The sequence below is a fragment of the Neopelma chrysocephalum genome, unplaced genomic scaffold, assembly GCF_003984885.1.
Source record: "Neopelma chrysocephalum unplaced genomic scaffold, ASM398488v2 Primary Assembly neopelma1_69, whole genome shotgun sequence".
NCBI classification, from domain to species: domain Eukaryota; kingdom Metazoa; phylum Chordata; class Aves; order Passeriformes; family Pipridae; genus Neopelma; species Neopelma chrysocephalum.
The window spans coordinates 1,416,041-1,432,397 of record NW_020897729.1 but is presented as its reverse complement, the minus strand read 5'-3'; the positions used below and the strand labels follow the sequence as shown (position 1 = coordinate 1,432,397).

General features: G+C 43.1%; 1 protein-coding gene across 6 annotated transcripts in view; it reads left to right on the top strand.

The window, feature by feature from the left end:
• The window catches only part of LPP (LIM domain containing preferred translocation partner in lipoma), a 325,524-nt gene that overhangs the window by 197,472 nt on the left and 111,695 nt on the right, over positions 1–16,357 (top strand). For all 6 annotated transcript variants that reach the window (XM_027685929.1, XM_027685925.1, XM_027685928.1 and 3 more), the window contains one exon: positions 12,526–13,200. In XM_027685929.1, coding sequence (XP_027541730.1) covers positions 12,526–13,200 — 675 coding nt within the window. The remainder of the gene's footprint in view (positions 1–12,525; positions 13,201–16,357) is intronic.

Sequence of the window (16,357 nt, the reverse complement as noted above, 5' to 3'; positions counted from 1 at the left end):
ACAGCTGAAACAAATCCTTTCCTCTTTAGGACATATTCTTAGTGGTGAGAACAGTAGTGCTGTTGGAAGGCTAAAGAGAGTTTACCAGTTTCAACCAAATTTGTATAGACCATCAATATCCATGGCATGATTAGCTGTGAATTTTTTTTGTTGTACCTATTCCTAAGGACAAACTGAACATGAACTATTTAGTCTGGAAATTTAGGAGTTTTTTTCTAACCAACTGGGCAGTAGTGTTTTCAATTGGTCTTCTGGCAGAGTAGGGGTGGGAGTATAAAAACTTGTTCTACCTTCAGCATAGTTATGAAGAGTATGATATACCCAGCAAAACTTTCCATGTCCCACCTAGCTGAAGCCCTCAGCCCAACCCCAAATGGACTTTTGGCAAGGGCATATAGTGACAGGGCAAGGGATAATGGCTTTAAACTGAAAGAGGGCAGGTTTAAATCAGATATAATGAAGAAATTCTTCCCTGTGAGGGTGGTTGGGGCACTGGCAGAGGTTGCCCAGAGAAAATGTGGCTGTCCCATCCCTGGAAGTGTTCAAGCCTGGGCTGGATGTGGCTTTGAGCAACCTGGTCTGGTGGAAAGTGTCCTGCCCATGGCAGGGGGCTTGGAACTTGATGAATTTTAAGGTCCTATCCAACCCAAGCCTGTCTATGATCATATGCTGCTTGCTTTGGTTAGAAGGGTGGTTTTCAGCATCTCCCTTGTCTCTGCTCTGGTTAAAGTGTCTGCTCTCCTCATCCCCCATTTCTCACAGTTGCCCTTTCTCCCTCCCCAATTATAGTAGCTTCATCCATGGTCCTTTGACCTTCAGCAAGAGATTATTTGTGCCATGTAAGAGGAATATTGATTTTTACATCACATGGCCCACGAGGCATCAGAAATCACTCTTTTTCCCGTAAGTGTGGCTTATCTCTAGCTTTTAGGAAAAAATGAGCTTTGGGCCCTGTGAGACTTCCTGTTCGGGGTGAACGGGTTCTGCATTTAGATCTTTTCACTGGAAAGCCATGTGCTGCAGCTGGACTTCTAAATTAAAGAGGGGAGGGAATTAACCTGGCTTAACCTAAGTTTTGACAATTCCATTGAGAGGCCAGTGACTCATTTAGAGAATTCATCGAGTCCACAAGGGTTAGAATGATACTTCTGAAAGCTTATAGAATGTCATTGCTTTGTGTTTTAACAATTGGGTCCTGCAGTGAATTCTTGTGGGTTGTTACGGAAAAAAGATTTATTGATGACTTGTGATGCCAGGATGCTTGCTCTGTGCATAATTTTTTTTTCTTAAAATACAAACACATCACAAACCACAAAAGAAAAAAAAAAAGGGATGCATTGCAAACTAGAAATGAAATATGATTTAATCCCATGGTGAATTCAGATCTAGAAACCTGAATTCTTCCCACTCTCCTCGAGTTCAGGTCTGGCACTTAATTTGACCTGTGACAAGAATGAAAGCCATGAAACTCCATTTTGGATCCAAAATTCCTTGCAGTTTTTGGGCGTCCACTGCTGAGTTTTGGAGAGCGTTGATCCCTTGTTAGAACACTGTTGAAGCCAAGTTGCTCAGAAGGACTAAATTAATACTCCCTAGTCCCAAAGTTTTTAGCATTTAGTACTTCTGCCCCAGGGCTAGAAAGTCACTGTTTCAAATTCTAAAGTTAAAAATGTCAAAATCAGTTAGACTATAAATCCCAGTACCCATCAGTATGCATTTATACATCTACCACAAGGAAAGAAGTGAGGAGAGAAGGAGGTTATGTCTGTTTGTTTTAAATTAGCACACTTGGGTTTAATTCCTAATGCAAAAGGGCTTGTGGCTGGGTGCACGGGTCAGGGTGCACAGCTGGCCTCGGAACTGGGCTGGCGCTGCTGCTGCTGTGACGTGCTGAGCTGAGTCCTGGAGGTGCTGAGGTTTAGTCCAGTGCAGGCTATATTTAACCTCGATTACAAATTTCATTGCTCAGGTTGCAGCAGTATGAATTGCCAGGATCTCTAGCATGTTGAGTTTTGAACAAAGCTAGGCAATTATTACCTGGAGGAGGTTAGATTTGTAGGATTCATTACCGTTTGCATAGAAACCTCCACTGTGTTCCCAGTGGGGAGGAAAACCCTCTGAATTCAGAGGCAGTAGGAGGCCAAATCCGGATCTGCAACAGCCAGCATGTTTGGAGTAAATCTGCTGAAGTCAATAGGGCTGGCACTGGTGTCACTGAGATCAGAATCTGACTTGATATAAGGCACTTCTAAAAAATGTACTTCAGGCAGCAAGAGGTATTGGAAAATATTTTAATTCTCAGCTGTGACTGTGATAACCCAATCAGCAAGACATGGAGAAATGTCTTGGGATGTTATTTTGGTCCAAGAGCAGTGTAAGCGAAGAAAATTATAAATCATAACTTAATCGGGCTCATTAGGTTGTTGTTGATGAAGTTCAGCAACTTTTTTTTTTTTTTTTTTGTGAAACTTGCTGAGCTGAAAGGAGTGTGGCATAGGAGAAAGCCTGGTATTAAACTAGGATGTAGGGCTCAGCTGTATCAAAAAAAGTTTGACATTTTTGGACTAACTATATAACCTAGTCAGCAATATCAGTCATTGAAAACACAGCTCTTGCGTTCCGGATAAGAATGAAGAGAAGAGGTTTTTTTGTTCTTTGATTTTTTTGTGGTTTTTTAATGTTAAAGCTTACAATGGCTATTTGTGGTTTTGTTTCCTCAAGGCATATTTAGGAAAACTGGATTAATTTATAATGCCATTTACAACAGAACGAAGCCTGGTGAGGCAATGGATTTGACATTGCTTTACACAGGCTTTTTAGAGCGATACTGTTATGATTCTAAATTTTTATCAGTGTTTCTTTTGAGTAAACATTTTACCATACATTTAATGTAATTATATGTTCTCTATGAAAAGAGGAAAATAACACAGAAACAGTGAGTTAATACTTTAATTTAAAAATAAGCTATCTTTCTGTATTGTTTTATACTCAAGTATTCTGTGGTACAGATGGCTTTTTTGCTTGTGCTATAAATTAATGCTCTCTCTTTCACTTTTTCTCACTGGTTACAGTACTGCCCTGGTGTTTTGACTAGAATTGTTGCAGGGGGTAAATTCTATGTGTCTTGGTGTATGTATTGATGTACCTAGAGAATAATTTTAAAAGCTACAGCAGGTGAAAGAAAACTTTTCCAATCAGATTTCTCAACTCTGTGCTTGGAGTCTGTGATATTGTGGAAAGACTAAGGTATTTTGGGCAGTGGTGATAACCCAGGCAGACGGATAAATGAGGGAACGTTCCACTCCACTTCCCAGAAGGAGCCATCTGGGAAAACAGTTAAATTTGACCTGTTGTTGTAGCTCATCAGCCTTTTGGAAAGGTGTACACCTATTAGGTGTACCTAATAGGAAAATAACCTCTCTGTCACATCTGCCTGTCTTTTATGTTTTTTTTTTTTTGGTTAAGCTCTTATTTTTTTGTGAGGCTGTGTAGTTTCTCTCTGCTGCTAACCACTCAAGTTATTAACTGGAATCATTTTGTATCCCACTAAAAATACTGGCGGATGACAGTGGGTTCTGGACCTCAAGTGAACCATAAGAAAGCAGATGTTGTATGAACACGGAATTGTTCGCTGATGCTTCTGCTCTTCTGTACTGCTGTTTGCACAGGCTTTAAAACGTGGGGAAAAGAAGAATAAAACCACATGATTTTTGCAGGAAATTGAGACAATACTAACATTCAGAAATGTTTATACCCTCTGGTAGGATAATGTTTTAAATCTGGTTTAATAGAGTTTTGGAATTGGAAAAGATAAATAGGTTATAAATGCAAGCAATGCAGCAAATAAACAGAATTGTAAACAAATAGCAAGTAACACAAAGTAAACCAAGTAGTGCCTGAGTGCATATGTATTTCATATTATTTTATGTGTGCATATGCACACTTTCTTAGTGTTCTCTAAAATTAATAAAGGAAGGAAGCTTGTATAGTCTATAAACACTCTAAAACTCCTTTCAAATTTAGTAGGAAATGAGAAGCTTTTATAAAGGTGTTGGACTGTTGTTTAGATCCATTGTTCCACATACAACAGAAAATGATAACTTTTCCATATAAATTGTAGAAGACTTCTCTGGAAGACTTCATGTACCCATAATTTTGTCATGTCCCTCACAAGGACACCTCTTGCCCTCACTCATGCATCTTCCATTGTCCTTCTTAATCCTTTTTTTATAATCATGATGCACATCCATGGACAGCGGCAATAATCTGTATAACCTTCAAACCTGCCCATATTTATCATGCACAGGAACTTCTTTTCCATTACAAATTGCAAGTTATAAAAGAAAGGAAAAAAAGTTTTAAAATCTGTGGATGGTGTAATTATGATACTTTAGGTTTCACTAGATTAGTAATAGCAAAAGTTATAAAAATACTTTGCTTACCCAAAGTTCTTATTTATAGGGAGGTGGGGGCTTCCCCGTTATCACGGCATGGCAATATTTTGCCTAAATTAAGTGAGGGAATTTGTTCAACCCATTAAAAGGGCCCAGTTTGGTGAATGGAAATGCTTTGGACATTCCTGTGTTGCTAAGCCTTAGAGAAGGTACTCCTTGAGGAGCTCGGTTTCACTGCTCCATGCACACGGTGACTTGTCTTCACGTGGTACCATGCAATTCTTTTTGTGGTCTTCGGTTTGGGGGTTGTACTCAGTAGTTCTGTGTTTTGGTCACTCAGTAGTTCTGCTTTTTAGTGTGACCAAAGGGCTGTGGTGCACATGCCACTGACTAAGTCAGCGCAGGGGGCTGCCGTTGCATGTTCCTGAAGTCCAGATGGGTGCAAATTTGTCATTTTAGTGATGAGAGTGGGAAATCACAAAAATACCCCAAGATGAATTCAGAAAATATTTAACTTCTCCTGACTGGCATCTTCTGTAGCTTCTTGACAAAGTTATTTCCCATGCTGATATCTGATGTTCTTGTGCAGGAAGCTGCTATTGCTTTTGAAGTGGTCAAGTGGAATTGCTTAAATAGAAAAGTTTTAATAATAACTAGTCTTTTCAATGAATTAAGCTAAAATTATGGCCCTCAACTGTCCACTAGCCTTGAAAGTATTTAGGTCAATTGTTTGCACATCTTTTAAAACTGGTCTCTCACAGAGTCCTCATAAATACCAGATGATCAGCCATCAGAAAAGGAAAAGCAAATAAAAAAGCTCATAGTAGTCATCCTAGTGATAATATTGGGTAAACAAATAAAAAAGTAAATATGAAACTGAGGAGGAAATTCTTCCTTGGCATAAAACTGTTGTGTTTTGGAGACCAAAACTTTCAGATGTGTGGAAGTAATGGAGTGTTGCAAAGTGGAAACCCAGGATGCCTAAAACACTTGACACCCATACTGAAACCAAGGTCTGTGTCTATAACTGCACTCGTCAGTTGTGGAAGGCTGTTTTCCATGATAAAATATTGAAAGTCAACTGTTAACCACCTTTTCTTTTGTGCACCATCTTCTCCTGTGGTTTCAAGCTGGGCCATGACAAAAAGTACAAAAGAGGTTACGAAGCAGAAACATTAACAACCATGTTGACTCCTTTTCCACCCGTAGTAGCAGCTGAAAAGCAGATCAAAGCTCAGAAGCAGTTGTGCTCTTGTAACACTTTATGGGATTCGTAAGGTATTCTCTTCATTTGAGAACCAGAGATGAACACTTTATTAGATTTCTCCTCTTCTTCTTTTGGTACAATGCCTAGGAGCAGTCTGTTTGAGTATCTTGATAGCTGCTGGTGACCAAGCCAACAAACTGAATCCCACATCTGTTAAGTATGAATGTGGCTGCTGATCCATGCACAGTCCATATATCTGTGACACTTGCTTGTCAGCTGCAAACTAGAATTGAGAGAATGATGAAACTCTAAGAAAAACTTCCTCTGATTACAAACGTGTTTTGGCTGAGAGGTTTAAGGTTTGGCCCAAACTTCAAAACTTTGGACTGGATTCTAAGGACATTTTGACACTTAAAGGAATCTGTGTTAGCAACTGAGCTGTGTGCACGACATAGCAGCAGTACAGAGTTGCAGAGATGTGTCCTCAGCATGCTTGAACTGTCTGGACGTTATAAAGAAGGCCAGAGAATGATGTATATTGAAAATGCATCAGCTATGCTAAATGGGAGCAGTGCATCTGGACATTAAGCAAACTAACTGGAGCTCTACCAGGACTCCAGGCATCTGCAAGTCCCAAATGAAAGGCCAGATTTCTCTTTTTCACCCAGATGTTATTTCAGACAGAAAAAGAGGATACATTCAGGGGAACCTGGCCTTACATTATCACTAGCAAGGCAGCTTGTTCAAATGCAGAATTTGAAGTCAGCAGGAGTTAAATGTGTCTGCACATCAGGAAACCCCCTAAAATGCCAGTTCACATTTTCAGGTACCTAAAGGCCCAGGTTTCAAAGCAGAGTATTTGATTTTTCTCAAGGGTTATCCTTCCCAAATTGAGGGGGAGGTGAGATTTGCTACCTCAGGCAGGAGGGAGGCTCAGTCCAGATGCTGCTCCTGGCAAAGCAGCAGCTCCAGTTCTAGCGGGAGCCACTGTTCAGCATGGAGGTGGAAAAGGAGGTGGGAAAGGGCGTCTCACTTGTGTCACCCCCCTTCATACACTAGAAATACACTTGCAGCACAGCCTCTTGGTCATGCATTGGCTACGTGGCATGGCAGGATCCTGGCATATCATCTGAGCTGCTGGCACTCCCTTTGGTGTGCTGCACTAGCTGAGCTTGAGTGGCAGTGCACTTAATGCAGGGGAAAGGGATCTGTGCTTCTTACAGTCACATCAAAATTACCTGCTTATTGTGGAATTTGTCTCCACTAACTTGTGCTGTCTAAATATTCAGTGACTTGTCTTGCCTGTTCTTATGCTTCTTTTACAGTCAGCGAAGTAGATTCCCTCAGTGGATGATTCATCTGCGCTGTTTTAGGCTTCAATATTAGAATAGGATAAATGACCCCGTGGAGGTACATTTCAGAGAGAAGGAGCTTTAAGCACCTCCAGCTAGCCAAGGTGAATGCCCATCAGTAGAGTTAGGAGAAGCCAAGTTAATTTTACACCCTTCACTGCCTTTCCCGCCCGGGCCTCCAACTGCCACCACCACTGATTGATACTTATAAGATTTCAGATGGCACATCCTGAGCTGACCCTGTGTTTCAATCCAGCTTGTGTAGGTGGACTATGCAACTGAGTTAGGAAGAATGCTGCACTGGCCCATTGAACTGGCAGCCCCCTGAGAATGCTGCATCCTGGGTTCAGCCCACCGGTAGTTGCCAGGTTTCTGCCTTTCGAGGAAGAAGGGTTGTTTCATTCCTATCCTGGAGTAATTAGTGACTGAAATGCCTGAAAAAGGCAGCCCCAGCTAGAGCCGTGGTTCTCAACCTCTGCTCTGCAAACCCTGGGGGTCTATGGATTACTCCCAAGATAACTAAGAAGAATTCAATGAAAGGTAACTTTAAACCCCATGTTTATTGTCAATAGATTAACTTTCTCCATAAAGGAGCTTGTATCTTCTGAAAAATGTTTGGGGGCTGCTGAGCATAAAGGTTGAAAACCACTGAGCTAGAGTAATGTATCTTTATGTCTGATAATTTGACAGCTAAAGGGCTAAAGCTATTCAACTGTACCTTAATGAAAAATGCCTGGAGAATTGAATAGAATATAATAAACTTTGTGTTGGCATTTTTGATCCAGTCTGTGAAACTTGAGTTACTGAAGGGATTCTATAAAAGTTACTCTACAAATGCTCAAAATAAAAGGATGATCAAGTCCTTTTCATAAGGCTTCCAGCTGATCATATAGAATCATGCTTCTGCTGTAGACTATGGTTATTCTCTACTCTTTTTAAGGTTTAACCCCAACAAATGGTATAAAATTATAGGTTAATTTCTGTAGAACAACAGGTTTTATCCCTAGTACCTATGTGATGACTTTTCAGTTGTAGATATACATTGAATTTAATTTAAGATCTCTGTAAATAATTTCTACAGAATGAAAAGTCACTGATACTCAGGATTTCAGGTTTCCCCACCAGGGTAGCTTTGAATCCAGATACCCAGCTTTGACAGTCAGACCCCTTCGACAGCACGATTTTATCACAACACCGTAGACTTCTCCTATGATGGTTGGTACAAGAAACTCCTGCAAATGCTTATAAACTTTATCCACATTTAAGAAGACAGGGCAGGAGTTGCCAAGCAAAATTTTTCCCCTCATGGTTATTATACATGCTAACTTTTTTTAGTTGAAGCGTTTTGGGGGTTTTTTCCTCCCACATTGATTGAGTTTTACTTGATTTTGTCAGTATTAGTTCACCTTTATTTGAACTGCTGGATAATTCATTTGTAGAAGAGGCAGTACATTTAGGTACTTCCATCTGTGTTTAAGCAAGGCTCTTGTGCTTTCCCATTAAAAAAAAGATTTTGTATTATAATGCTTGTGGTAGATGAGGTTCTGAATTTAACTCCTTCCTACTCTAGTTTCTCTTAACAACTCTGTGTTATCAACACCTGGGGTTTCTAGTTTACTCTCTTTGCAAATATGAATTTGCAAGAAGGGGTTGATGGTAAGTAGCGTGGTTCTAATTTGCACTTGCGAAGTGTGTCAGACAGTTTCATCAGGGCATGATGAGCAAAGGAAAGCCTGTCTTCCTCTGAAAACAGCCCTTAGAGGATGTCAGAGAGCATGTTTGGCTGCGATAGTCACATGCAAATGCAGTATGGTTTTGAAATGAGCTGTCCAGGAGCTGCTGGAGAAAGGGATGCCTGTACTCCTATGAATCCTCTCTTTGCCTTTCTCTGTTTTCTTTTTCCTATTTCTATTTGCTTTCATGACTCTGGGCTATCACTTTAATGTGCTTTTGGATGAGTCTACTTTGTTGTTCTGGTAGAAGGTCTATGGATTCACTTGGATGAAACATTTGTGATAGTCATCTGTTTTGCTAGGACTGTACCCAGTGATGTAGATAGGCCTTACCAGCTTTCTGTTCATTACTCCATCTACCTGGCATCCTTATAGCCTCATCCGTCCCTCCTATCCTCCTAGTGCCTTCCAGGCATCTGTTGAAATCTCTCTTCCCAGTGATATCTGTGTACCCTTTTCTCATCCTTCCACACATTCCTGTCCTCAGAGCATGAATCTTGCCCATAGTTCATGTACATTTAAAAAGTTTTTTCTTAATCCATTAGTAATCTAGAGGTTTAAGCCTGAGGTGATAATTTGAGTGCACAGTTGGACTGTGGCCACTCTTCTCTCTCCCAGGTAAAAGACCAGAGGATTTATGATGATATCTCACCTGTGCCTTTGCTTAAGAGCTACAGCCACTTTATGTCCCTCTAAATCATCAGTGCTCCAGTAGTGGTAAACTCCCTCTAACCTGTCCCATTTCTCTACTACATCACATCAGCTAGCCTTACACCTCCCCCCCTAAAACCCAGCTTTCATCACACACTTGCCCAGAGCCCTCAGAGGAATTCAGAATGAGTCACATAGGGTGCCTCTGGGGACTCCTACTGATGCAAACTTCCTCCTCCTCAAGGCAGCCTGTGGTTTGATGCCACAGTGCAGCTGGTACTTGTTAGCTCAAGCCTTCACTGTGAAGTTGATGGCAAAGCTTGGCCTCTGGCCCAGGCACCCTCAACTTGGCACCTTCCTTCACTGGGTTCTGGTGCAGGAGGGGACACTCCCAGCTCATCCTCTTTGTAGCATCAAACACAGGAGCTGGTCAGTGCCAGTCAGTAGACTGGAGGGGTTTTTTTGGAGAAATGGTTTATCATTCATTCTTAGGTTATATTCTGGTCCAGGCAGGACACTGGCATCAGCACATTAAGTGAAATGTTATGTGGATGTTTATATGTAAGATTGAAGTCCCTCAGTTCTTGGGATAGGATAGACTTTCATCACAAGAGCTTTAGTTAAGGTCTGTCATCACCTGCTTCCAGAGTCTGCATTCAGAAATATATAATGTGATGAATAGGGTTCATTTATGTTGTTTTGGTTTGGTCTTTCCCTGTCTCTCTGCTCGGCCACTGTCTTTATAACATTATCTATCTTCTCCTTTTTCACATGGAAAAGAAAAATGCTTTTCTGGTGGTAATTACACAGTGCCGTGTTGTAGACCTTTCATCCCATTACAGTAAGTGGACAAACTACTGTCATTTGCAAGAATGAAAGAGGTGAGGAAATGGGAAAGTTTCTGACACTCCCAGGCATAAAAGCCAACCTGACATGGGAGAACAATTCTGACGGAAAACAAGTTTTCTTGCTAGCAACGAGTGCTGGTGTAGTTCTGTTCTGATGCAGGGATGGAGAAATGCCTGCTCATCTTCAAGTGTTTCAGAAATAGAAGAATAGAGCAATATTAATGGAGGGCTACAGACCCTTAACCTGTCTCTGCCCTTGCAGTTCAACTGAGACACGCTTTAGCTCTTCCTTGCTCTCAGTTTCAAAGTCTCTTCAGTCTGTCCATGTGCTGCCTTGTCATGGATCTGTTAGCAAGGTCAGGGTGTGAATACATTTAGATGTTTTTCCTCTAGCAGAAATTTTCTGCCTTATTATTCTCCAGCTCTTCATGCACATCTTTTACATCTCTCAGAACAGATTGGTGCTCTTATTTGCTTGGGTTTTCTTGATGATTTGTAGTGTTTCCTCGTGGGAGGTTTGCTGTCAGGGGAGGTTTGCCCTGAAGGTATAAGGTCTTTGCAGGAATAAGGTGCATCAGCAAAAAAATATTTGCACATCACCAGGAAAGAGCTACCAGTTGGGTGGTAGAGCTTCCTTATCCCTTTGGTAGACTTGCTTGTGGTCTGTGGACTAGAAGTTGAGTGGCTTGCACTTATCTCCCTTTTCTTCATGTGAGGTGCTTGCCAAATGTTTGAGGGGCAGTGTCCTACTTTCTCCCACCTTCTATAGAAGGTGAGTTTGGAACCCTTGGAGGCTCAGGGCCATGGGTGGTTGAAGTTCCTCTCCAGCCACTGCCCTGGGTGGTTTGGCAGCAATTGACTGTCGCCACCTGCTGACCAGGCAGAGGATTTCTCTGGGCCGGGTACAGCCTGTGTGTAGGGTATCCAGAAGAGCCCCCACCCCGCTCTCCCTGGCAAGAGGGTGATGGGGCAGTAGGTGCCAGCATAAAGCGGGAACACTGAGGACAAATATGACATTGGTCATTTAGAGGAAGGTGGGACATGCCTTAGAGTGAACATAACCATGGGTGAGAGCTGAGCTGGTCTGACTTTGGGCTGCTGTGAACTTGTAGGTTATCAAGCAGATCATGGATGAGATCAAGCCTGGTGCAGGAAGTTTGGATGGGATATAACCTCGTATAACTATAGTGTTAGGTGCAGTCAAACTGCATGTCTTCATTTTAATCCATCTCTGTATAGGAATGCATAAAATTCAGATACTCTTTCAGAATAAAGGAAAATAAAGAGACAAGAAATTTTACCTAATCCTAAACTCCAGAAGTTCAAGTTTCCTCTTCTTTGATTTAGTGAAAAAACTTAAAGTTCTTCAATGTTCTTCAGAAACTGTTTCACATTATTAGTTTTTTAACAAAGATGTCTTTTCACACTGGTGGTTTTGAACATTTAAAAGCAAGGTAAACCAAACAAACAAGTATATTAGACTGAAGGATGTACAGTGCCTATGAGGTCGGCGTCACTGCACCAAAGCTTCATTCCATGGCCAAATTGCAGGCAACGGCAGCATTTACTGTGATCCTCTTCCCTGGCTGCCCCAGCTGTGCCTGGGGCGCTGGTGCAGGGTTACATGACTGCTGCGGTGGGAGCTGACCTCTGAAGCTCTTGGGAATCCTACCCACCTTCCTGCCCTTTGATGACGCATGTGTAACATTTGCCTTCTCTGGGGTCCCTCCAGGTTTTCAACCAGCACATCCAGGGTAGGGACACATCCGTGTTTTGCTTTGATTTAAGTTGATTCTTACAGTCTGGGACCTACTTTTAGGCCATCCCACGCTGCTGCCTCCTGCACAGTTAAAGGTGCTCCTGTATTGGGGCAGAATCCTACAGGTGCTCTAGGGACCCAAGGAATTTCATGTCTCCATAGAGACTATAATCTCATTTTCTCTCTTTTTCAAAACACTCTCATTTTCACAGAAATGCCTGGGGTTTCCCCTGATTATTTTCCAGTGAGTCTTCCTTTTTTTTTTTATATATATTATTTTTTAGTTTGTTTGTTTGTTTGTTTGGAGGTGGAGGAGAAAACTCCAAGGAGAGATGAAATGCCATGCGCGGCAGTTCTGCTCGGCTGCCGTGGTGCTGTCCCTGTTCTGTCAGAGCAGGGGAAGGTTGCTATTACCATTTTATAATGCATGGTCTCAGGTACATTCCTGCTTTCCTAAGCAGTCTGAGCTGCTGCACAGATGTTACTGTAAATCCCTGATTCCACCTAGCCCCTCACTGCTTGATCTGGCACCTGAGAGGCCCCTCCTGCTGACGCTGTGTCTCTCTTTCCTTGCTCCCCAGGTCTCCGGGACCTCGAGCAGCTCCGCCGCCACCACCCCATCCGTGTCCACCCCTGTTACTGGCCACAAGCGGATGATCATCCCCAACCAGCCTCCGCTGACCGCCACCAAAAAGTCCACTGCCAAGGGCCCAGGGCAGCCGGCGCCCATCCCGGTCACTCCTGTGGGCACCCTGAAGCCGCAGCCGGTGCCAGCCTCCTATGCCACGGCCTCCACGCCCAGCCGCCCGGCCTTCAATGTCCAGGTGAGGACGGCACAGCCCAGCCCACACTACCAGCCGCCCGGCCCGCAGCCCGCGCACTATGGCAGCCTGGGGCACGGCCAGCCCTACGCGGCCCCACCGTCCCGCCAGCCCGCCGCCCCGCAGTACGGAGCACCACAGCCCCACGGGCCCGACTACGGCTACGCTCCACCGCCCGCCCGGCCTGCGGAGCCCGCCTATGGATACGCACCTCCGCAGGGCCGCTACCAGGACCCCTACTATGGGGGGTACGGAGGAAGGAACGGCTCCGAAGCGCCCTATGTGCCACAGAGCTCTTGGAAGGCTGAGCCAGCGTATCCTGCTAGTAATGCCATGGGCCAGGCTCCTCCTGGCCTCTACCAGCCGCCAGGCACTAAGAAGACCTATATCACCGACCCAGTGCTGGCCCCGCAGCCGCCCACCCTGCAGCAGAAGGTAGGAGATGTGGGTGCTCACCCCCCAGGGGATTGGAGAGCCACATGGCTGAACATGGCCTGGGACCCTCCCTGAAAGGGAAAGTGGTCCCACTGGGGACGTGGGGCAGGTCTCCCTGTGTATGGCTTCTTAAAAGCTGGAAATAGGGAAGTCTCATCTGCTTTGAAAAGAGGCTTTGGTGGGGCTTAGAAAAGCCATCAGCCTCGAAGTGTGAGCTAGTGTAATGTGTGGAGGTATGGTGTCACCCCACAGGCAGGAGGGAGGCTTTGTCCCTGTGACATGCCATTGCCCAAGGAGCTTCCTGGCCATGCCTCCGAACAGCATCGCTGCACTGGAGTCTTCTCTTCTGGGCCCTCCCAAGATGAAGTGAGGGGTTGGGTGAGAGCTTCTGCTCCATGTCCTTGTGGACAACCCTGGTTCAACTCGTAATCCTCCCTCTCCTCAGGCAGATGGGAGGTACATGGGAGGCTGGTTTTGATTGTGGTTCACAGTGATTGTGGAGGTTGTCCTCTGGTGTGTCGCTGTTCAAAGATCACTTATCACTGAAACCACATGGAAATGAGTTCCCACAGAGCTGAGCTCTGGTTTTCTTCTCCGGTGATGGTACGCCGGGTGGCCTCCATCCACTTCAACCAATGCCCAGACCTCATAAAGTGAAGTCAAGTTGAAATAGAAAGTTAAACTGGTCTGCCTGGTTTCTCTGCCCAAGCTGACCCTGTCTGGCTTTTGTCACTTCTGCTGGTGGAAGTCTGTAATGTGGCTCTGGGGACACAGAGGCACTGTAGCTTTGCAGGGCCCTGGTGCATGGCAAGCTGAGGCTCCACCGAAGGGTGAGGCAGAGAGACAGTGACACCATCACTGCCCAGGCCCACCCTGGCATGTCTGAGCACATCCTGCTCTTGAGCTTGTGGGTGCTGACAGGGAAAGGGGAAAAAGCTTCTGATACATAACAGAAACCCTGTCCTTTTGTTATTTCCTTCTCTAACAGCACACAGACAATCTTCCTTGAATTCCAGGTTTCCTGACAGTGGGAACTTTTACAGGCAAAGATGTTCCTCTAGGCAGTTTAGAGAGGGCAAGAAATTACACAAGTCCTTAAAATATTATCTTCTAGCAGCTAAGAAACTGCTTTTTCTCTTTTCTTCCCCTTCCATACCAAGAAGCTTAGGACTGGGGAGAGGAACAGCAAACTCTCAGCTCTGCAAGTACTTAGCATAGAGCTTAAACTGAAAAGTTGCAAAAAGACACAAAATTTGCACATAGCCTTAACTGGTGTAAATTGTTGTGGTTCCAGAGGAGCCACTGAGGAAATGCTGAGGTACAGCAGATCCATATTTAGACTTTTATAGATACAAGTAAGCTTATATATATAAAAAATTTAAAAACTGTAGTTCAGTCAGCATCTCTATGGAAACGCAAATCATCTTGAACCACAAACAGCACAAGCCTGTTAGTCTCATTTGCATTACAAAGCTGGAGGGACTGTTTAATTTAGCTCAAGTTTGGGGTTTCATGTCTGCATGTATATATTTTTATATATATGTTTGTGTGTGTGCACGTGGCATTTGCAAATACACATGCAGAAATACTTCATAAATATCTCTATAAAAAATAATTTCAGTTCTTCTGCAGAACAGACTATTATTTGCTTGGTGATAAATCCCTCCAGAAACTTTCTTTCTCATCCAGCCTGCTAAATAACTGTGTTGTTACCTATTTCACTTTTTAGCTTACAAATCTTCTGTAACATATTGAGCAGATTCTGCTCAATTGTTGCTTTGTAACATATATAGTTTAATTGATGAAGAATTGAAGGTGATCTAAGAGTCTTTACAGGAAATGCTCAGTAATAAAACACTGTATGCTTTGCCATTGAAGCAGTGTTATCCAGTCTTAGTGCGTGCTGTTCTCTTCCTCTGCAGACTAACTAATTCATAAAATCAACATTTGGAATTATTTTATTTAAAAGGAAAAAAAAATAAAGGCTATATGAGAGCCAGATATCTGATAGAACTGTCACTGTAATTTGACTTGGCTACAATATGAATGTTAACTTATTTTCCTGAACGCAACTGGCTTCTGCATTTTGTTGTGTTTTGCCTTTTCAAGGTTGGTTTGAGGCCTTTCAGTTAAGGAAATAGATTTGGGAATCCAGGATAAGAAGTGCATATCACATAAAATGCAAGACGACCTTTAGGAATTTTATTTATTGCAAGGGAATGATTTTAAAATATAAACCAATTTCTAAATGTATTCAAAATAGTGCATTCTTAATCTTGAATGCACTTTGTGTGCAACATATTAAGGATATTGTAGCAAATCCATCTCAGATTAAAAGTTCATAGTTCTTAATTCTAATATGAGAGGTAAAATTTTTCATTTAATTTGTTAAGGGTTTTTAAAGGGTCAAAAAAAAATGTATATATTTGGCATTCTGGCTAGAAAGAGGTTCATGGCACTGTGGCTCAGTGCTTTTTGCTGTGTACTAATCATGTTGAAGTCGCTGCTGATCCAAAATAAATCTGGATTGGTATGGGAACAGCAAATAATCTGTACTGGTTCTTAAAGTCTGCTGAGAACAATGAGTTTTACTCACTCACAACTCTGCATTGCATTCTGTCCTTGGGCCAGTTATGGAGTGAGAATCATGCATGTGAAACCTCTGGGCATTTTAGTCTTTCGCAGCACCCCGTCTAGCGTTAGTGCCCAAGTCCTAGTTAGGAAATGATCTGGTGGAGTGCATGTCCTCGTTTAAACCTCCATGTACTTCAAGGGCTGAAAAACTTCAGGAGCTTTCTTCTCTGGATGGTAGGTGGTGGGGATTTCTGTAGAAGCAACAGCAGAGCTCTCATGAGACCATCACAGAAACATGTGACACAATCAGCTACTCCTGTACTTTTTGCCAGCAGTGCTGTGCCTACTCAGACCAAGTAAAAATCTGTAACTGCTCTTTTAACTTCTCCCTCCCAAAGGCCAAAGTGCACAAGATCAAAATGGCTCCTTAGGTACTCTGATTTCTGGCACCACGATGTCCACAGTGGGCAAATGACAAAGCACATTGCTGTCATGGAGAATTACTGAAACTTTTCCCTGTGGCCAAAGCAGGGTTGATAAAACTCCCACCGCCGACCAGCTTAGCTATCATCGAATGTTTTTG